Source organism: Sturnus vulgaris, chromosome 15 (assembly GCF_052056855.1).
Source record: "Sturnus vulgaris isolate bStuVul1 chromosome 15, bStuVul1.hap1, whole genome shotgun sequence".
Lineage (NCBI taxonomy): Eukaryota > Metazoa > Chordata > Aves > Passeriformes > Sturnidae > Sturnus > Sturnus vulgaris.
Window position 1 is genome coordinate 5455340 of NC_142257.1, and position 21243 is coordinate 5476582.

The following is a 21243-nucleotide window of genomic DNA, read 5'->3' on the forward strand; positions in this document are numbered from 1 at the left end:
AGCGATTAAGTGAAGACTTTATTAATTCTGCTGCAGCTGGGACTGCTCAGGGGCTTAACCTGAAGCATGTGCTCCTCTGGCTGAGGGTCTTAATGCACTTAGTGAACATCTGGATACTGCCCGCCCCTTCCAGACCTTTCTTCTCTCCACGGGCAGTCGGGTTATCTGGAGGGGAAGGAAGCCTGAAAGACGACTCTGTCCTCCAGGGCCGCTTTCATTCCTCAGCAAGCCCAAGGGACAATTTGGCAGAAAGGAGCGTCGTGTAAAGGAATGTCCCGTGATGGATGGCGCTTAATGGGACACCTCCACGTGCACCCCTGGCCACGGGTGCAAATCCTGAACTGTTCCCAGCAGCCTCCTGGTGTGGAGAGCTGGTGGTGAGGCTGAAGGATGCCCACACTCACAGCGTGGTGGATGCTTTCCCTGCAGACACCTCTGCGCAGGCACTGGTACCTCTGGACGCGCAGGCTCTGCAGACTCCAAACGCTGAGAAATGTTTGACAGAGCAGCATACATATTCCAAACATTGTTTGATTCATGTTTTAAAGTCTCACTTGCAAGCATACTTCCCCAGCTCGGACATCAATCACTGCAAATATGTTCTTATAAACAAAGCAACACAGACTGACTGTCTCTTCCACCCTCGCCATAAGCAGGTCACCGGGCAGCACCCTGGGGAGAGGCGCTTCCCAGAGCATCTGAGCCCCCCTTGGAGGACACAGGTAACTGAGGAACAGCAATGGGAAACCTGCTGCCAGTGGCACAGTACCAGCCCAGGATGTGTATCCCAAAGGAAGGCAGTTGAGTCCATGACTGTGCCGGGAATGACTTGCTCCTGCTGCACAGCCACTGCACAAGGGTGCCTTCCTCGAGGTTACAGCTGTCCCTTCATCCCCTCATCTCACTGCATGCCCCATACCAACACACATCTCTGTCATTACAGGGATGAGATTTCTTCAGGCAGGGACAGGGGATGAAGTTCCTGATGGAATCAGTATTTCCCAGCATGTGGGGTTCCTGCATGCAGCTGCACATTCACATGGATAATGAGAGCAGAAGCATAATTTCATTTTATGTTTTAATTTTGAATGTCTGATTATCACATCTAATATCTCAAGAGACCTCCCCCTCCTCAGCATGTGGTGTGGTGTGGGCATGGGAGTGACATAGCTGGCTGCTCCCCACACTCACTGCACTGTCACCACCAGAGTTTCCCTATCCCACTGTCTGCAGGGACATGGTGAGGTGCTGGGTCATAGTTGTACCTGCTTCCTCTGCTACTGTGGACATCCCAGACCTCACAAGCCCCAGCCCTTCCCACCCCACAGAAGGGACTTCAAAGTACATGCAGCTCTGGGGCCACCCCTGCCACCAACCAGGCACCCCAAGAATCTGGACAAAGGCGGTGAGACATGACAGGGACAGTGGAAAAAAATGTCCTCTCCAGATTCATGGGGTTTGGAGAGTTTTTAAAGCAAACTCCCTTTCTTTACAACACGCTAGCAAAGTTTAGGGTCCTGTTGGTAGGTGTCTCTCACACTGCTCAACCCTCTGTTTAGGAAAAATAAATAGGAAAGAATCCAAAGGCGGTGCTTTCCTCCTGCTCCGTGAGATGGATCAGCGCTTGCCACTGCAGGAAAACTGTCCCACCGTGATCTAACCCAGTGCTTTGTCCTGAAATGCTCTGCCACGGCTGAATACATGACTCCTCTGGAGCAGGGTGACACATTCCAGCCCCAGACAGTGACACTGACAGATGCAATCAGCCTGCAAGGTTTAATGGGAGCATGGCGCTGGTGGAGCCGGCAGCGGGAAATTTATGGGGAATTCATGAGAGGAAGAGGAAAATGAGCAGAGTTTGCTGATGCATGAGGGAGGAAGATCCCAGCAGGGCAGCAGCTGAGCCATGGCATGGTGGCATTTACTGGAGGCAATTTGGTGGCAGGGTCCTGGCCATGAAGAGGGAACAGTAGCGTGGTGGGACCAGAAAGGGGTCCTGGCCCTCAGACATAAAAAGAGAAATTGGGAGGAAGCTCTGTGGCCATCTCCTGCATGGGAAATGATGAGTCCTTGTCCCACCAAAATTTCTATATTAAGTAAACCCTATTCTGCTGCCAAGCATATCCAGAGCTGCTTTTTCAGAGCAGCAATGCACTTTCTGCCAGGTTTTGGGCAGACTCCAACTCTCCCAGGTCAGGAGCTACATCTAACAGGTCACTGGGGCTCATCCAGACCAGGGCTGGGCACCAAACTGCTGATGGGAACCTGCTCACTGCCTGAGCTCCCCATTTCAGCCAGAGCACTAAGGCCAGGGAGATTTTGGACATGTACATCCCAGGTTTTCTTCCTCCACTCTTGCCCTACACGCCCGTAGGTCGGACAGAGGGTCAGTATCAGTCTCCATCTCTCCTGACTCAGCCCAGCACCAGCTGCGATGGCCTGAGATAGCAGCAAGTGGCTCAGCCACAGGGCTCCAGGGGCAATTAGAGAGGAGACAGCTCCTGCCTGCACCCAGCTCCTTCCCACACCTCAGGGCAGGGCTCGAAGCCTCTGGAACCTGCTGGGATGCTCAGGGGGCTGCATGCTTTGGGATACTTCCCCACAGAGGGGTGAGGAGGGCAGTCCCGCCACTGCTCCCACAGCCAGCACAGTCTGACAAAGCTGTGGGGAGGGAAGGAGAGGGGAAAAAATGTCTCACTGCTGCAAGGAGATTTACTGGGCTTGTTATCAGCACAGGAAGAGCCAGAGCTTAGGGGCAAATCAGAGATGCTTTGCCTATTGCGGTATTTTTTCCTACTGTGCTCTGAGCCGGCTCATGCAGCGCAGGCAGGCAGCACACTCGGCTCCACTGCTCCCTTTCCAGCAAGCTCCATGGCAGCCCTGTCACCTCCAGCTCTCTGCCTGCAAAGGCAAGGGCTGCTCAGAGCCCAGAGCACCCGTGTTCATATAAAAAGTGCCTTGTGTTGAGGTGCTGGTGTCCATAAGCCCAGCAGAGCTCCTGGCGTGGCCGAATGCTGCAGCCCAGCTCACCTGGCTGGTGCTGCTCTCCTCACCCTCCACATTTGGGTCTCAGCAGCTGCTTTTAGCCTGGAATGGGGTTTGTAACCACAGCCAGGACCAAGAGATGGGTGGCTATGGGGCTTTTGTGGGACTTCCTCGTTCTGCTGCCTGCCTGTACCTCACACCATTGTCACCACACCTCTCCTGGGGCTTATTTCCATGAGATCACAAGGCTGTGGAAGGTTGGGAATGAGGGGTTTTTTTCCTGGTAAGAAAGAGGGTTATGCTCTGTTCCCGGGGGAGCATATGTGTGCTGGGGAGCCAGGGCATTTTAGGGGACACCTTCAGATACATGTGGGAGAGGGGGAAAAACAACTTCCTCATCCCATAGACTGCAGAACAGCATCCATGGAATTAAAACAAGGCCTGAGCAAGAGAAATGCACCCAGAAAAGCCTTTATCTGCAGAATCAGAGCTCAGCAGCAGGCGGGAAGCAGCTCGCAGGAGACCCAGCCCATCTAGAGTTTCGGCTCTGGTTAATGACACAGCAAATCGAGCCTGTCATCTTTAGACATGATGTTTCTTGTCCTTTTGGCCCAAGAAAGCAACCACCACCCTCTATAACTGCAGTCTCACAGGGGTATAGCCCCTTCTCCCCCCATCCCCTCCAGAGGAAAGGCAGGGGCAGCAGATCTTGGGGTAGGAGGATGCAGCACTGGGGGTTCACCACCCTCCAGCCCACGATTTCAGCATCACACCGAGCAGAGGAGGCTGGGCCAGAGAGCCACAGCGAAGTGGAGTGCCCATCCAGAGAATCCTAGCTCCCCCCATAAACTGGCAGGTTCAGGTAAATCCGTGAGGAACAACTTCTCCTTAATTCTATGGGTGTTGGACTCCTGGAAAGGCTTCACCAGGCTGGGCTTGTTGCACAGGAGGGGCACAGCTGCATGGCAAAACTTCACTGCCAAAGACCCTGGGATAGAAATATTTGTGCCTAAATCACAGACTGATGCCACTAGCAGAAAAAGCAGCACCATACATACATATATAAACACATACTATATATACTTCTTTATATTTACAACGACAATCATAATTGTATTTGTACTTACATTTATTTTATTTTATTTTATATATTAAAATACAGATTTATATATGCAAGTATATTCTTATATATATGTATAAATACAGTATCAGGATTGCTGGTGTGTATATTGGTGGCTTAGGAATTTCTGTGCTTTTTTTTGTGCTCCAGGTATAACACGGAGTATGTTAAAAAAAAAAACTTTAAGAAGGGCTTTAACACCTCGTTGGAAAATGTTTTTTGTTTGTCTCAGGGTGAGTGTTCTCAGCTCCTGCATGTGATGGGCCCTTCAGAGAGGCCACAAGAGCTCTGGGGAAAGATCAGAGTAGGGCTAAACCTGGTATAAAATCCCTCCCTGCCAGAACTCACCCCTGCAAGCCTTCACCCTGCTGGAAAACGCACTGTGCTGGAGTCAGGGCTACTCCAGCAGCCGGGATATTCAGCAGTGAAGTGCTGGTGGTGACCATCACCTTGCCAGCACCCACCAGCTTTATCCATGTCCCACAAAACATCCCTGGAGCCACTGCACCGCCAGCACGGCGGATTTCACAACATTTCCCCAGGAGTGTTTGGGTTTACGGTGTAAAACAAACCACTTTTGTCCAAACAAGATGCTTCTTGCAGAGATGGCTATTTTGGGTTGGGTGTTTTTTATTTTAATGGCCTTTCAAAGAGCAGAACTGCTTTGCACGAAGCTGCTACAAATGTTTCCAAGCAAAGTTTAAGAGAAAACTGGATTTTCGCTTAAGCGTGCTTTAATGGGGAAGGCTTGTTTTTCCTTCATGTTCCCTGCTCTTCTTGGAAAACCAGGAGCCAAGAGAAGAAAGGTCTTCAGCTCACAGCAAACGATTTTGTTTCAGCTTGGAGAAGCAGGGAGGGGTCAGTATTTTTATGGGAGCAATTTATTTCCTTGCAATAAGCTCCATTTCAGACATCTTTTTCTCCAGAGCATGTTAGGAGGAGTCACATATTTACTGTGTATATTGATATACAATAAAAGCGTTATTCTTTGGAGGTCTGGATTCACTTTTTACAGCATGTCCCCATCCTGTGACTCCCTGGATGCAAGGAGGTACAATATCCATGGTGACACTATGGACCATACTGACAAAAGGACACTCGGTGTCTCTGTGCCTTTTTGCCCCAAAATTCCCCCACTTCTCCCCATGCCCGTGAAGGCAGCAGCACAGCCATGCTGGGTGCTGGATCCCAGTTTGGGATGGGGCATAATGAGCTCTGGGGAGGCTTCTGCCATCTCCCATTTATAAAACAGGGGGAAAAGGGTGGGAAAAAGCACTAAAATTATTTAAGACCCTCAAGTCCCAAATAATTTTCTGTTGCAAAAAAAGTATTAACAGATGCTTGTTAATTCTTAAAACCATCTCAATCTGCAAAAACCCCAACCTTGGAAAACCCATCTTGAGAGTCTTACTGTAATGGCTGGCCCAGCAGCTGCACAGACATCCTGGGATCCAGTGGGGGAAACCAAGGGAAAATCAGTCCCTCTGCTCCCATGGAAGTGAGCAGTAACTCCTGCACCTGAGCAGAGAGAAAACCTGGAATTTTGAGAGAGCTGAGTATAACCAAGATGATAAGGCACCACTAATTGTCCTCATCCTCCTACCCTGGCGCAGTTGGGAAGGCATAGCCAGACCTGGCACAAGGCACTGTGTGATGAGAACTCAAATTGCCCTGAAAATCTTAGGGACAAAATGAATTAAAAACTCCATGTGAATCCACACAGAGAGGAAGGTGAGAAGTAAAGATACCAGGACATGGCCCCACCACAGGGAAACACGGACAGGATGGACAGGATGGACAGGATGGACAGGATGCTACTCCCTGGCTCTGGCTACTCTGCAGTGCCAGCACATCACACTGAGCCTGTGGCACAGCCGAGCCCTGTGAAAATCATCCCAACATTTTTGGTGGCCGGGACCACTGTAAGAAGCCTTTTCCCACCACAAAGTCATTTGCCTGCAATGTCACACAGACATGGTGCAGAGCAGGAGCTCACCCACCCAGCCAGTGCCATGTGCCAGCCACAGCAGCAATGGGGCAGGAGGGAAGCCCCCTTTCCAGGGATGTGGGATGGTGGTGTAAACAGGGTGTTGTGGAGCTGGGGTTGGAAGGTCCCTGAGCTCCTGGAGTGTGGTTACTGTGCTGCAAAGAGAGAGAAAGGACAGCAACACACACTGACTTTTTTGGGAAAAAAGGCTAACTTTATTGTACAGACAACCCGTATTTAAAGTGTGTTATGTGCAGCTAGGACAGGGCAGTAGTTCATTGGACAATTGGAAAAAACATTCTTGGGATAGTACTTCAGGATGTATTTCATGGGAAAGACACCAGGTGTTAATCTTTATTATGAATCTTACTCTGTTTTTCACCAAGTTATCACCTTGGGAGACTTCCTCCCCAACTGAAGCTGCAGTCAGCTTGTCAGCCTGGGAATGGACCTGAGAGCCAGGAGAAATCCAGGCCTGAAAAGGAATTTCCAAGCTGTAGTTCCCCAGCTCTCTAAATGTGTGTGTCCACACCGGAGTTGGAAGGAGTGGGAAGAGAAGTCCCCACAGTGGCACCACCAGGATTAACAGAGAGCAGGAGGAGAGGGAGAAGGACACATCTCATGTCATGACCCACCTCGCTTTCCCACCAGCACACAGGACATGACCCAAACCTGCACTAACATCTGACCAAGAGAAAGGTTGGAAGCAGCAAGTCCAGCTCTGCCCATCCAGACCCAGCAGTTTGTCTCCAGCTATGCCCCAAACCAGATGCTTTTGAGAAGACGCCAGGAGCTGCCTTAATAAGCGCTTATGCAATCCTTCTCAGCAGAGGAAATGTCTTTCCCAATCCCCAGCCATTAGCAGTTGGCTGATGCCCTGGAGCAGGACATTTTAGAGCCCTTGTAAATTTGCTTCAGGAGTGGAAAGTGGTTCGAAGAGGGAAAGGCACTGTTTTTTGTCAGGAACCTGAATCATCTGGGAGCTCTTCTCCACTACTCCCCATGAGTGGAGAGTTGCCACCACGAGCCAGTAGCCAAACCCTGCCCTGAGCCAGGTGATCAAGGATAGGAGAATGACAGTGGCAGCTTGTACTCCAGGGTCAGCAGCCAGCCTCAAGCTTTTGGGGATCAGTGTGTGTCTCAGCAAGGAATCTGGGTGGGGAAAAGAAGAGGTTTTAGGGTAGGACCATCACTCCTGATTCAGTGCAAAACTTCTTTCAATGAGAGAGGGCAACCAGGGAGCAACTGAACCCACTCTCCATGCACGTGGCTCACCTGGGCTGCCAGTCAGAGCTCATGAACTGGGTTTTTTAGTCATCTCCAATTACATGTCTATGACAGGTAATGTAATATAAATAAAAATTCCCCTTATGGTAGGTGGAGCCTCCTTCCACTGATCTCCACAGCACCCAGATGAGGGAACAGCTCTGTTTTAAGTGAGACTTAGGGCACCCGTGCCAGCCTAGAGCAATGATTTTGGGGCTGGTTCCAGTGGCAAGGCTGCTGTTACCTTCCCTTACCTATTGTTTGCATCCAAACCTAATTGCAAATTGACATGAGCCGTCTTTGGGGAGCTGCTGCTCCATCAGCACAATGAGCCATTGTTGAAATGGCCACAGCAATTTTCCAGGTTAATTTATGGCTGCCACACCCCATTAGCAGCAATAAATGTGGAGCCCGGTTTTGCCGAAATTGTGAGTTACGATTTTTCAAATAAATACATTTTCCTATAAACCAGCTCTCTGTTTAGTTTGAATGTTCCTCACAGACACATCCATCTACATAAAATACACAGGAGAGGAAGCTGAGCTGTGACTTTACTCTGATGACATAAAAACTTTTGTAAACACAATGTCACTTACAGTACTAGCAAAGAGAGAGCCCAAAAAATAAACAGCGAGTGCCTGGCCCATCCCTTCAGGAGCACATGGAAAATTTAATACTTTTTTCCGTAAAGCTTTGTTTTCCTTTTGATTTATCCACTCAAGACAGTGGCTGTTTGGCCATAAATAGATGGTATTTCTTGAGGGGCAATGGCTGCAGTCATCCTGTGTGTCGCCGTAGGGGCGGCACGGGAGGGGTGTGCACAGAGAAGATGCTGTGGGTTGCTGCTGGGAACAGGAACATCCAGGCACAGCCCTGTGTTCACCCCCAATCCCTCCTGCTCCTTCCATGGGGCTTTGACAGACTGAACCCCACCGGGAGTTGCTCCTTGCAGGATCAAGCAGTCCAGTGATGCAGTCTGGGGGACTCAGGCAGTGTGGGGGTACAGGAGAGCACAGGCACCAGCAAGTGTGAGCTCTGCTGCATCCCAGCACCTCTCATTTCATCCCTATGAAACCCATCCTGGCACAGCAGGACACATGTGGCAAACCCTGCTGGGGAGGAGGGATGCCCTGAGTGGGCTTTTGCAGCCCAGGCTTGGCTGTGACCCCAGGGCTGAGTTCATTGCTGATCAAACTGACTCGATTCCATTCACTTCTGCAGGTTCTCTCTCTCCTCACATTGCCAGGAGGAAAATAATCCCCCAGAGCAGCCCTCTGCAGCTCTCCTTGAAGCAGACTCTGCTCATGCCTCAGTTTCCCAAGGGTTTTTGCCACCATCCCCCGAGGCCTCTGAGAGCAGAACTGTTAGGAAGGTGCTGAGTGATTATTATTGCATTATTTCAGGCAAGTGCTATAAATACCCAGGGGCACCTTTAGACACAACCCAGCTGCCCAGGGGAGCTGGCTCAGCCCTGCTCTGTGCCTGCAGTGGCTGAGGAGGGGATTGAAGGCAGTGGCTGAGTGAGGAGGCACCCTGGCCATAACCTGATGGAGACACGGTGTGGGGCTGTGGGGTGACAGGGCTGGGACCCTCCTGGCTGCACCCTGGGGCTTCAGTGGACTTTGGGGTGGGGGGGATGTGGGTGCAGCAAGGTGCCTGGATGCTGCAGGGAGATGCTAACAAGGAAGACAAGAGGAATATTTTACGGGGCTGCAATGTAAACAGAGCTGGAGCAGAGCCCCTTTTTATGGAGTCCCTGTCCTGCCAGGGCATCTGCCAAGGCCCTGATTTACGCTCCTATTTAGATAAGGGAGCCGGAGAGGGGGAGCAGAGCTGGCGTCAAAGTCACAGGACACCCGGGGCTGCGGCGCTGGGCGCTGATAAGGAGGTGGCTGAGGGGCCAGGGCCAAAACCTCAACCCCCGGCCAGAAACGGGGATGGATGCAGAACTTGGTGGCTCCTGCAAGGTTTGGGGTGCTGGGGCTCACAGAGACCTGAGATAACCTCATTCTCAACATGCAGCACTGGCCCCCTCACCATCACCTGGCCATGAGGGAAGGAAATCTTTCTATGGGAAGGATTTGAAGGAAAACAGGTGGAGAGAAACGTGGTTCCTCCTGCCATGCCAGCCATAAATTGCCTAATCCAAACTGCTCGGCATTTTCTCCCCCATGCAAGTGGGGAGATGTGAAATTAAAGAAACTCACCAAAAGTTTGAGAAGTGCTAAATTTGGACGCCATGACAAAGGCAGTCTGGTTTGATTTAGAAGGTGTCGGCATGAAAAGGGCTCTGGTTTTATTATTTTATTAAAACACGAAAGATTAGAATGATTTTCCAAAAGAAAATCAACCCTCTGGTCCCACTATTTGCTCAGCTGAGCACTTCCAAACTCTGCGGGGTCCAGGGACCTCCATCGGGGGTGGATTAAGCAAGATAATGCCCAGGCTTGGGCTGGACTTACCTGGCTTGGCAGCTGGAGGTGACTCTGGTGCAGGCTCAAGGCGACAGCTCCCATCTGGATGTGGCTGTAAGTGGCCTGTGCAGTGCAGGGCTATGAGGAAGAAAGGGGTATTTTTGGGAGGTATTTCTAGAGCTGGGGTTGGGTGGCACAGACTCTAACCTGGCAGTTTGCAGGACTGGGGAGAAGTTCAGCAAAGAGCCTGGATGGATTGTGAGAGGAGCAGGGCTCCACAGGTGATGCTCTGCCAGCATGAGGGGGTGAAACATGAAGTGGGACCCCTGAACTTCTCCCAGGTGGGCACTGGCTCCCATCAGCTCCGAGCTGGGCTCGGGGATCCCACCCAACCACGGCTGTTTTGAAGGAAATCGGGGACACGACGCCCTACCCTACCCAGGGCCTGGCTCTAACAGGAGAGTAATCACTAGCAAATGTTTGCAGGGCGCTTATGTTTAAAGGGGGTGGGGGAGCGGGGTCTTTGCAGCAGCTGAGAACAAAGCAGGGGGGAACAAAGCTGGGCAGATCCGGCACGGCCGCTCCCCCCCAGCCGCCGGGGCCCGGCAGAACCGGAGACCTGCCCCGGCCCCCCCAGCCTCCTGCCTTTGCGACTCGCCTTGTAACAACTAACGATGGAAAATCCGAGGCATTTAAGTGGCTCCCGAATCCGCCCGGGAACCGTGATTGAGAGAAGTCAAATAAAATTTGTCATCTTTAAAATGCAGGAGGACGTTAATGGTGTGTTAGCCCGGATGATTAATACAAGCGCCTGCAAACAACCCTCCAACGTTTCCACCCTCCGCTGCAAGATGAATCGCTGGAAAGCGCCGTTAATCGCTAACATACCTCGGGCCCAAAGCCCCTTCCTGCCCCGCCGTGCTGTGATCACCGTGCACTGCCGTGCCCAGCCTGTCCTCGCTGGAAGTCACTGCAGCAAGAGCAGGGGCCAGCCCCAGTGTCACCCAGCAGGGCTCTGGGAGGCATCCTTCCGGGGATCTGTCTCCCATGGGTGAGATGTGCTTCAGGGCCCCACCCTGGGCTTGAGTTTGGGGCTATGGCAAGGTACAAGATCCCAACCCCAGCGGGGTCCTCGCAGCCCTTTCGTGGCCAGGCTGGGACAGGGAAATGCAGGGCAGGTCCCAGCCTCCCTATTGTACATACAATAAAAAATAAATACAATATAAATACAATAAATGTTCGTGTGCATGGACAGTATCATTTTTACATATTTATGTATCTATGCAGTGTCTGTGCACGGGTCAGCCGCGCACACATGTGTGCCTATAAGCCATGTGTGTGATAGGTGTGCATGTGCCATGCTTGTGCGTGTCATGTACTTATAATGACATTGTGCCTGTGGCACATCCGTGCTGCTGGCGTATGAAACATATATGGGAGCACGTGTGTGACACGTTTGTGGAGTGTGTACAGCACGGCGTTGTGTGGTGCATGCGGGCAATGTGTGCAACGAATGCATTGGTGTGAGCAGCAGGGCATGGTGTAACCAACACGAGTGCAGTGTGGACTTGTGCAGCGTGCATTGTAAAGCATAGGCATGCAGTGCACATCCCTGAGCAGCTGTGCGACGCTGCTGTGCAGGGCCAGGAGCCCCATGGGCAGGGAGGGAGCCCACACGCCATCCCTGTCACCCCAACCGCAGGGTGCCCAGCCCGCCTCACTCCGATACCTTCGCCCCCTTTTCCCCCCATCCCCGGGCTCCGAGCGCGACCCCGAGCACCCCGCACTGCCCGCACAGCCCCGCCGCGCTCCGCTCCCTCGGACCCGAGCCTGTCCTGCGTGGGGACTCGGCGCTTGGGAAGCAGAGAGTCCGCGGGTCACACGGCCCGGCCCGGCCCGGCCGTCGGGGGTCCGCAGAGCCGCGGCTCCCCCGCCCCGCTGCCGGCTCTCCTCCCCCGGCCGGCCCGGCGGCTCTCGGGGGGCTCGGACACCCCCGCCCCGGCAGCGGGAATCGAAGCGCTCCGGGACGGGGCTGCGGTGCCCCTCGGTTCTTCCTCACTCCCTCCTCCCTGAGAGCGAGGAGCGGGCGGGACCGAGGGCAAGCGGCGGAGGTGTGAGCCCAAACCCCGATCCCGGAGCGCGGCGCACGCCCCCTCCGCCGCCCCGCTCCCCCCGGGGCCTCCGCGCATCCTCCCCTGCCCATTGGCTCCACGGCGGGGGGGCCGCGGCCCTATATAAAGGCAGGGTCGAGAGGCTCCAGAAGGGGTTAAAAAACACCCCAAACAACAAACCCAAAACCCCAAACCCCGACCGCCCCACCCCAAACCCCACAGCAGCCTCCGCCACCGGAGCCGCGCTCCCCGCAGCCCGCCGCGCCCGCCCGGCGGGGAGCGCCGCCCGCCCGGCCATGGAGCGCTGCTGAGCGGCCCCCGGGGCCAGCCGAGCGGATCATGAACCTGGTGGGGGGCTACCAGCATCACCACCACCACCACCATCACCACCACATGCTGCACGACCCTTTCCTCTTCGGGCCGGCGGCGCGGTGCCACCAGGAGCGCGCCTACTTCCCCGGCTGGGTGCTCAACCCGGCCGAGGCGACCCCCGAGCTCGCCGGGCAGAGCCCGAATTACGGCCCCGCCGAGTACGGCCCGGCCGGCCAGGGGCGGCTGGAGGCTCTCAGCGGCCGCCTGGGACGGCGAAAAGGTGTCGGGGGACCCAAGAAGGAGCGGCGGAGGACGGAGAGCATCAACAGCGCCTTCGCCGAGCTCCGCGAGTGCATCCCCAACGTGCCCGCCGACACCAAGCTCTCCAAGATCAAGACCTTGCGCCTGGCCACCAGCTACATCGCCTACCTGATGGAGGTGCTGGCCAAGGACAGCCAGCCCGGGGACACCGAGGGCTTCAAAGCCGAACTCAAGAAGGCGGACGGCAGGGAGAACAAGAGGAAAAGGGAGACGGTAAGAGGTGGATCGGGACCCGCGTCTCTGCTCTCCGTGGACCGGGAGCGGGCGAGAAAAACCCCGGGGCTGGGGGGGAAAAAATCCTCTAAACTCTGCCGGCCTTGCTGAAGCCTTTTTTCCAATAATAATAATAATAATAATAATAATAATAATAATAATAATAATAGTAATAATAATAGTAGTAGTAGTAGTAGTAGTAGTAGTAGTGGTAGTGGTAGTGGTAGTGGTAGTGGTAGTAGTAGTAGTAGTAATAACAAATATGTGGAGGGAAAGTCGTCGAAAAATAGCCCGCCCGACGGGCCGGGTGGGCTTCCGAGCACTTTCCGAGAGGGATCAGCCCCCAGGTCCGGAGCCTCTCTCCCGGTCTGTCCTTCCCCTCTCCCGGGAGCTCTCCCAGGGCGAGCGGGCACAGGAGCGATTCGGACCAAGGTCGGCCGCTTTTCCTCGTGCTGCCGCGGGCGGGTGGCGGGGTGGGGTCCCCTAGAGCCCCTCTTTGTCCTCGGGCTGGCAAAGCCGCTCGGAGTAGCGGGGCTGCAGCCCTGCGGCGGGCGCAAGGGGCGAGCGGGCGGCCCGGGACTCCGCTCCGCTCCTGACCGCTCCTTTCTCCCTCCTTTCCCCATCTCCTCTCCCGCAGCAGCCCGAGGTCTATTCGCAGCCTCTGGGTCACGGCGAGAAGAAGCTGAAGGGCCGGACGGGTTGGCCCCAGCAGGTCTGGGCTCTGGAACTGAACCCTTGAGAGCTGCCCCGCCGCCCCGACGGCGCTCCCCGCCCGCCCCTCCATGTGCAATGTCGGAGAGAGCCCAGCCCGGCCCCGGAGCCCATCCAGGCGCAGGATACGGGGAGCTGGCCCGGCTGCCCCCCGCCCGGGGGATGCTCCGCGGGAGAGAGGCGAGAGCGTTTTGCGGGCTCGGGTCCTGCCGGCCTCGTCGGCAGCGGGGACCAGCCGGGCCCTTTCCCCCGTCCCCTTCCCGCATTTGCAGTAATCGTTGCTCCTTCCCGCTGCCAGCAGCGACCGGCTGCCCCTGCCCCGCCGGGCCGGACTGGAACGGTTCGATTCGTTTGCTATTGTAAATACGAGCCCCCGATCCCCTCTCCCCGTCCGCTGCCTGACCGACGTGTGGCTGCGGTGAAACTACCTAGAGGTGCATTTGGGAACACTCCTGTGCCGGGTTTTCTACCTCAGATCTGCATGACCACTTCCCGAGGGACCGAGCGCGCCACACCACGTATTTAAAACTGAATAGCTTAAAAAAAAAATTAATAAAATAAAATTTAAACTTTATGCAAACGGCCTCGGGTCCGAGCCCTCTGCTTTCCCCTGCACCAGCAATCGCGCTGCTCTGGCCGGGCCCCCTGCGCTGCCCACAGGGATGCTGCGGGATTAAAGACACCCCTGAAATCATTACTCTGCTGTGGGGCCGATCCATGTGAGGGAATTCCTCCTTGGGGAGCTCGAGATCCTTTGAGAGTTGTTTATGTCGTCCTTGCTCACCGTAGGAGCTGGTGGAGCTCTGCAAACGTGAACTCGCAACCTCTTCCAGGGTACGAACTCTGCCCCTGCCCTACAATCCCTTTCCTCCCTCCCCAGGAGACCTGCTAGAGGGACTGGACTCGTATTTGGCTTGGGGAAGGATGGCAGGATCAGGCCTTTACAGCGTCTGGATGGCACCATAGAGCTGTGGAGCCCCATATTGCTGCCACGCAGAGAGCCAGGGCTCGGCTCCCCTGTGCTGCCGGGGCAGCACGCCCGGCTCTGGCACCGGCAGCACTTTCTCACAGGGATCCCCTGTTAGGAGCTGCCTCGGTCGCATTTCGAAGGAGCAGCGTCCCCTCCTCGCCATCCGAACACGATGGATGCCACCAGCCTCAGACACAAATTCTGTCACCACTCAGGCATAAATCCTTAATGATCCTTAATAATTAAAGCCAAATCCTCATTCCTTTACACTGTGCACACACGGTGCTCTTACCAAAGAGTTCCAAGACGTGCGTGCATGGGCTCAGAGCCTGATCCTGCCTTCACAGCCTGGCCACGCTGCTGCTCCCAGAGACACCGGGATAAACCCTGACACTCGGGCGGCTGCCTGGGGCAAAGAAAAACAGCACGGGAAAATATGTACATTATTCTAGGGCTAACCTCAGGGCTCACAGTTTACATTTTCTGTTTTAAACCAAGCTTTTAAAGATTGCGACTAAAGGTATAGAAATAATGATGCAACATCTGTAAAATACTGACACATCGATCAATCTGTGCTTGTGCAGCCGCACACACCAAGAATACCCCAGCTCACCCGTGGGGAAGCAGCTTGGGTTTTATAACCGTTTTGTGCATGTGTACAAATACAGGAAGGACACACAAACATTGGGGGTATAGCCGGCGTAATTACCTCTCGACGAAGAATCCAGCTGCGTGAATCAGCCTTCCCTCACTCCGGAGCCGCTACACGGCTGCCTTCCCTGCCCCTGATCTCTTTTCTGATCCCTTTGAGCGAGGCTGAGATGAAAATTGACTGCCAGAGAAGAGCAATGCCTGCCTGCAGTGGTACTTTTTTTTTGTTTGAGCTATAAGAGGTTTAGCACGATACTACATCCATGAGTGAAGTAGAGTAGGGCACTCCCAAACCCGAACAAAAAGAGAAAAAAGAAAAGAAAAAAAAAAGAAAGAAAACGTACAGAAAGTCAGCCCCAAAGATCCTATTTTATGTATGAGTTTCACAGTCTCCTGAAGGCTGGGTTCTTATGGGAAAGCTCCCAAGCTCCAAGCTGTCACTAACGGCAATCCAGCGCCTCAAAAATGTGCCAGACGGTATCCCTGTATCCGTATAGCACCAACCCGGGTTGAAAGGGTTAAATGGGGACTCGGGACTTGCTGTGCTGTGAGACAAAGGTGGCTCTGCACGGGAATCGCGTCCTCGGTGCCGGCACACCAGGCTCTGTCTGGTACATCGCTCACAGCCTGCGCACCTTTCACTCCACCAAAAACCTCCGCTGGTTTTTGCCTTATGTGTTTGCAATTTTGCTCCTGGGAAGGGACACCCTGCACAGCCAGGGTAATGTTCCGCCTGCACCTACAGAATCGTTTCCTTTTCTTACCCCAGGTATCTGGTGGTGGTACCTGCTGGCTGCAAACTTCTGGGGAAGGTGCCCCCAGTGCCAGCCTCCCCCGTTTCTCGGGATTTTGCAAATGAAAGCGCTCTCCGTTTCCACGGCTGCAGAGGATTTCCCTGCCCAGCAAGGGGGTTTTCCTTCGATGTAGTGGCTCAGCGTTTGGGGGAGAAAGGGTAAAAAAAAGGCACCAGACATTTCCTGTAGCCTTGGGCTTCTCCGCTCCCCTAAACGCTTTGGAAGAGCTGCACTTGCAAGCAGCGAGCTCCGCGCCCAGCTCGGTTCCGCCACTCCGGGGCCGGAAAGGGGAGTCGAGCTTCCAGCTCAGCGCCTGTTCCAGCCTGGGATGGGGTCACTCCTTCACCCCCAGAGGGAGAAGAGCTGCAGGGGGATGGGAGCCCTGCACAGGGACAGCTTCCCTTCCTCCACGGCCGGCAGCGGAGTCCCGGCAGGCAGCGGCAGAGCTCCCGGTGCCGCCGGCACCAGAACTCACTGCAAGAACGGTTTGGCCACCAGCTTTGAGGTTTTGGCTATCGAAGTGCCTAGCTGATCGGTCAGGGGAGATGGCCCTGCACATACCTTCGGCTCGACCCTGCCGTGAACTTGATGCCGTTGGGAAGCAGCTGGCTCGGGGCACGCAGGCGGGGGCAGGCAGTTGCCCGGGCAGAGGAACACGCACGCAGGGATCGCTTGGCCCCGGGGCAGCATCTTACGTGCCAGGTTCCCTGCCGCTGGAATCCAGCCACGGGAGACACTGCAGGGACCCTGCTGCCAGCCCAGCTCGGCCCCTGGCTCCCTGTCTGGCCAAGGGGGCAATGATGTGGGCAAGGAGGCTGTCGGGCACTTCCCACCCCTCGCTTTGCACCCCTGGTTTGGCATGCAAAGGAATGGTTCTTTTTTTTTTTTTTTTTTTTTTTTTTCTTTCCGCTCCTTTCCTGCCAAGCCCAGACCCTGCTTCTTGTTGTTGTAGGTATTTATGGGCCTGTTTATCTGATCTCGGGGGAGCCTATTCTTATCTCAGAAGCAGCAAGGGAAGGGTTACACTGGACAGCTCGGTAGACAGGATGGAGCCAAATAAAATACCAATCTGACAAAAAAAAAAAGGGGGGGGGGGGGAAAGAAACACCCAGACCAGCCACCCGATCACCCATGAGCACTGTCCAGGATGCAGGCTGGATTTGCCAGCTCCCAAAACAGCTGTTGGGTTCAGGCAGACAGCACAACCCTGGGCAAGAAATGCACAGGGACAGAGCAGAGGAGAGGGCGGTGTAACGACACTGGAAGACGGGAAGGAAAATAAATTTTTAAAGTTTCAGGTCGGTTGTTACGGCAGCTCAGCTGTGATGCTGCTGTCCCGTGCTCCTCGGGGTGAACATGGAAATGTCCCAGCTTGGAATGAGAGGCACAGCCGGTCCCCAGCCCTGGCGGGGACTCACTCGAGGTCGTCCCGAAGGTCACGGCCAGGGCCAGGGCTGCTGCCTCCCGTCACGGGGCCCCTCTGGGCTGGCTCGGGCGGTGACACAGGGCTGGGGGAGGCAGGAGGCAGGACAGCCCCCAGCCCGGACACCACAGGGCAGGGAGCCCGAAGGTGCAGCAGGGATAGGATGGGATGGGGCTGGATGGGATGGGGCTGGATGGGATGTCCCCTCCTGCCTTGGCAAACAGAGGAGCAAGGGCAGCCCCATGCCAGGGGTGCCCCCAGTCCTTGCCCCCACGCCCCCCTAATTACCGCTCTTAAGGAAGCGCCTGGGAGTTGTGGCCATTTAAGGTAGCCCCAGCCCCTCTCAGTAAGGGTAATTGGGCCATAATTTGTTTTCGGTGTCAAGATGGCGTCAAAGATAAGACAAAAATCTCCAGGTTTTGGGGCTAAAGAGACAGGAGAAATCCTGACCCGGGGCCGACCTCGGAGGAATGGCCACAAGCCCCAGTGAGTCACATGGCAGGTGAAAGATTTACTGCCAGGGGAACTTTTTGATCCTCTCCCAACACTTGGAGCCTCTCAGGCCAGTTGCTGGCTCCGAAGTCAGACTGTCTCCTGGGAGCGCTGCTCAGGTGGGAAGGTTTTCTGCCCAACCGAGGCCCCGCCCAGCTGCAAAGTTCATGACATTCAACAGCTCTTCCTCAAATCTCCATGCTCCTGGTGACACGTGATTCCAGACCCATCTAAAGAGATGATGCATTTCTAATCCATAGCCGTAGAAATCATGTCCAAGCATGGGAAGACTGCAGCCACAAGGTAGAGGAACACTAATTTCTTTACTTTCTCACTTTTATTTTATTTTCTAAACCAAACCCAAACTCTGGGTTTTCACCCCTGTGTCAGTTTTTGCTTGGTTCTGCTTGCACTGAGCTCTGCCCAGGACAAATTTTTCCATGCAGCTGCCTTTGCTGGGAAAAGACCAAGAACCCTGCACCTTGAGCCAACCTTCCCACGACCATCCTTTAAACAATGGACAAACTCATCACCCATCCCATGTCCCTACCTCTCCAAAGCCAACCTGCATTGCTCCTGTACTCCATGAAGTCTCTTTCTCCAGTGCAGAGGATTGGGACACCCACAGCTTTCTGCAGAATTACCTATTCTTGTCCTGCTCAGTGGGGGAGCAATCCCCACAGCAAGCACCTTCTCTGGCAGTGCTGACGCTTTGCTGCCAATTTCCCAGAGATCTCCCACGACACCTCAGCACAGCCCTCAGCACAGGGTGGGTGGTGTGGGGTGACACAGCAGCCCACTTGTGTCTCATGCAGCAGCTGGATTTAAGGCCCAGGATGGAAGGACTAGCAGAGGACCAGTGCTGTACAGCCCAGGGCAGGGGGTGGAACCACCCAGACACTTTGCTCAGCACCACTCAGTGCCACAGCCCCATGATGCTGGACGAGCTCTGTCTCTCCTGGTTACTCCAAAGCTGAAGTGCAATTACAAACCTGGAGGTGCTGCAGCTCTAAGAGCCTGCTGATCAGAGGGGCCAAGGAACCAGATGGAGCTGCTGGAACACGAGTGGGAGGCACAGGCTGGGAGGAGGGTGTGCACTGGTGAGAGGGGAGTGAGGCAGTTCCCTAAGAGCAGAGGGATTGCAGAGCTATAGCACATGCTTGGAGCCCTTGTGACAGATCCCCAAGGCAGGGAAGGCCCTTCTTGCTGTTTCCTTTCCCCCTGCTTCTTCTTTGGTGTGAGGAATTCAGGTCCTGACCACCCTGAAAGACTTTACAGTAACCAGAGAAGTAGGGGAATTTATGGCATCACCAGCAACTGAAAGCTGAGGGAGTGAGAGGAAAAGCGTTTTGTTCCCCCCTCAAACTGCAGCTACCTTGACAAAATTCTCATGGCCTGTGACTGACCTGCAGGAGCAGCTGAGGGGAAAGCAGGAGCCAGAGCAGGCTGGTTTAACTGCCATGGCCAGGAGCTCCTTCCCAAATTTAGATGTGGGAAGGAGTTACAAGTTAGAGTTAGTGCACAAAGCTTGCAGGAACCCTGGAGCTCTCTCCTCTGCTCACCTGGGCTTCCTCCCAGGCCATGGCTGCTGGGCTGGGGGCAGGAGCTGCTGAGAACCCAAACACCAGAGTGAGGTGCAGAGGAGCTGGATACAACAGGCTTTGCCCACACAGGTGTCAAGGCCAGGAAGAGACACAGGGCTGATGGGGTGCCCATCACTGTGCTCCCTGGCAGCCTGTATCTGTGGTAGGAGAAGCAGCAGAGACACCTCAGCTACCTGGCAGTTCTCTCTTCCCCACAGCACCAAGGTGTTCCTGCTGAAGGTGCTGAGGTGATCATGGAATACTTCCTGCAACACATAAAGGGAACACATCTTGGAGAAAGTTCAAAAGGCAATTAAGTAAAAGCACAGTGGGGGGTTTTCAGGTACTTAGGGGAGAAGCCAGCACTGCCTGCAAGGATAAGAGATGTGAAATGGATTCCAGCTCCTGGCAGAGACTGAATGCTGGTGGAGCTGTGTAGTTATTCCTTATTGGATAGAGGAGAAATAAAAAAAAAAAAAAAAAAAAAAGGGAAAAAAAGCAAGCCCTGAGTGTCTCTCTCCTCCACACTCCTCCTGCACAGCCACATCTCTAAGACACAAAACCATTAAATCCACATTCACATTTTTCCCTGGTCCTCTGTGCTGCCCTTTCTGCTGGGGAGCAGGGAAGCAATGCCTGGTTTCCATCAAGGCTGCAGGGAGAGGATCGGACGTGTTCAATTTCAATGTCCAACCAGGGAAAAAACCCTCAAAACCCAAACAAACCGTTTTTATGATCTCCACGTCCCAGCACAGCATAATCCTGCTTCCGGTCTCTGACAGGCACAGCCAGCCCCTGCCAAGGAAGCATCTCCGGGATGGGGACACGGCCCTGGTGCCCGCGGCAGCTGCCCTGGGCTCGGAGGGGCAGCGATCTCCCCCTCTGGGTTCCTGAGCTAACACTGCCCTCGCACGGCAGCGGGAGTGCAGAGAGGGATGTGCAGTTCTCAGCCCATCAGATCAATCTGCTGGTTCCTTTGTTTGTCAGTGTGAGTATGTTAAAAAGACTGAGCAGGAGTTTCGAGCTTGAAATCTTCTGTGGGTTTCTTGGCAGGGAGCAAACATGAGGTTAAGCAGCATTATTCATTACTCTATACAAATAACGGATTAACTGGCAGTTTATTTCTATCACAAGTTTCCATTATACCCTCTTGTACTGAAGTCAGTACCTGCACAACAGGTTGCTGCTTACAGCCGTCCTCCTTCAGCCTTGCTGCCTCTCCTTCTCACTGTGCTGGCAGAAAAGCCCCCACTCATCGATTTGGGAATGCAAATCACAGTTTTCCCCTTCCACTGGGATATGCTGCCCTTGTCCTCACCTGAAGACTCCCCTCGATACCTCCTAAAAAGCCTTGACAGCACACAGGTTGTGTGACGTGATTTACCCTCGCTCCTTGTTCCATGGTGCCCACCTGTGTCACGTCTGGTCTTGCCTTCTCCAACTGAGAGCTCTCTAAGGCAGGGACAACCTCCTGTAGCTCAGCAGCATGTTCCAAAATTATCCCGGTTCACTAAGGCCTCCAGACACATCCACAAAGGCAGGCACTGGGGACACTGGGATGTTTTGGGTGTAAAGCTTTTGACATCTGATCATCCTCCTCTGTGAGAACCCGTGTGTGAAAAGCTACACTACCACCTCTTTCCTGGCTGAAAATCAAGGCTAAAAGCACGACTCAGACAGTGCCAGCAGAGCCTTTAAAAACACCATGACAGAGTTCAGAACAAGTACTCAAGTCCCAGTTTTTATCACTTGCTTCCTCAGCGAAGCCAGAAAGTGAGGCACCTTTGCCTGTAAGGCTGATGGTCAGGAGTATCAGAAAAAGAAATGAAACAAAGCATTTCATGGGAAAGGATCTTGAATGTTGGGATGGTCCATGTCATTACTGCTCTG

The 21243-nt window shown here is 54.2% G+C and overlaps 1 protein-coding gene across 1 annotated transcript; it reads left to right on the plus strand.

Moving 5' to 3' along the window:
- Nucleotides 1-12222: 12222 nt before the first annotated feature.
- Nucleotides 12223-13468, plus strand: HAND1 (heart and neural crest derivatives expressed 1). The gene is made up of 2 exons (XM_014875922.2): nt 12223-12729; nt 13367-13468. The coding sequence occupies exons 1-2, from the start codon at nt 12223-12225 to the stop codon at nt 13466-13468; spliced, it is 609 nt and encodes a 202-aa protein (XP_014731408.1).
- The last annotated feature ends 7775 nt before the right edge of the window (nt 13469-21243 follow it).

Coding starts and splice junctions, on each gene's coding strand:
- HAND1 (XM_014875922.2), top strand. CDS start 12,223: ATGAACCTGGTGGGGGGCTACCAGCATCACCACCACCACCACCATCAC. Junction 12,730..13,366: donor ACAAGAGGAAAAGGGAGACG/GTAAGAGGTGGA, acceptor CCTCTCCCGCAG/CAGCCCGAGGTCTATTCGCA.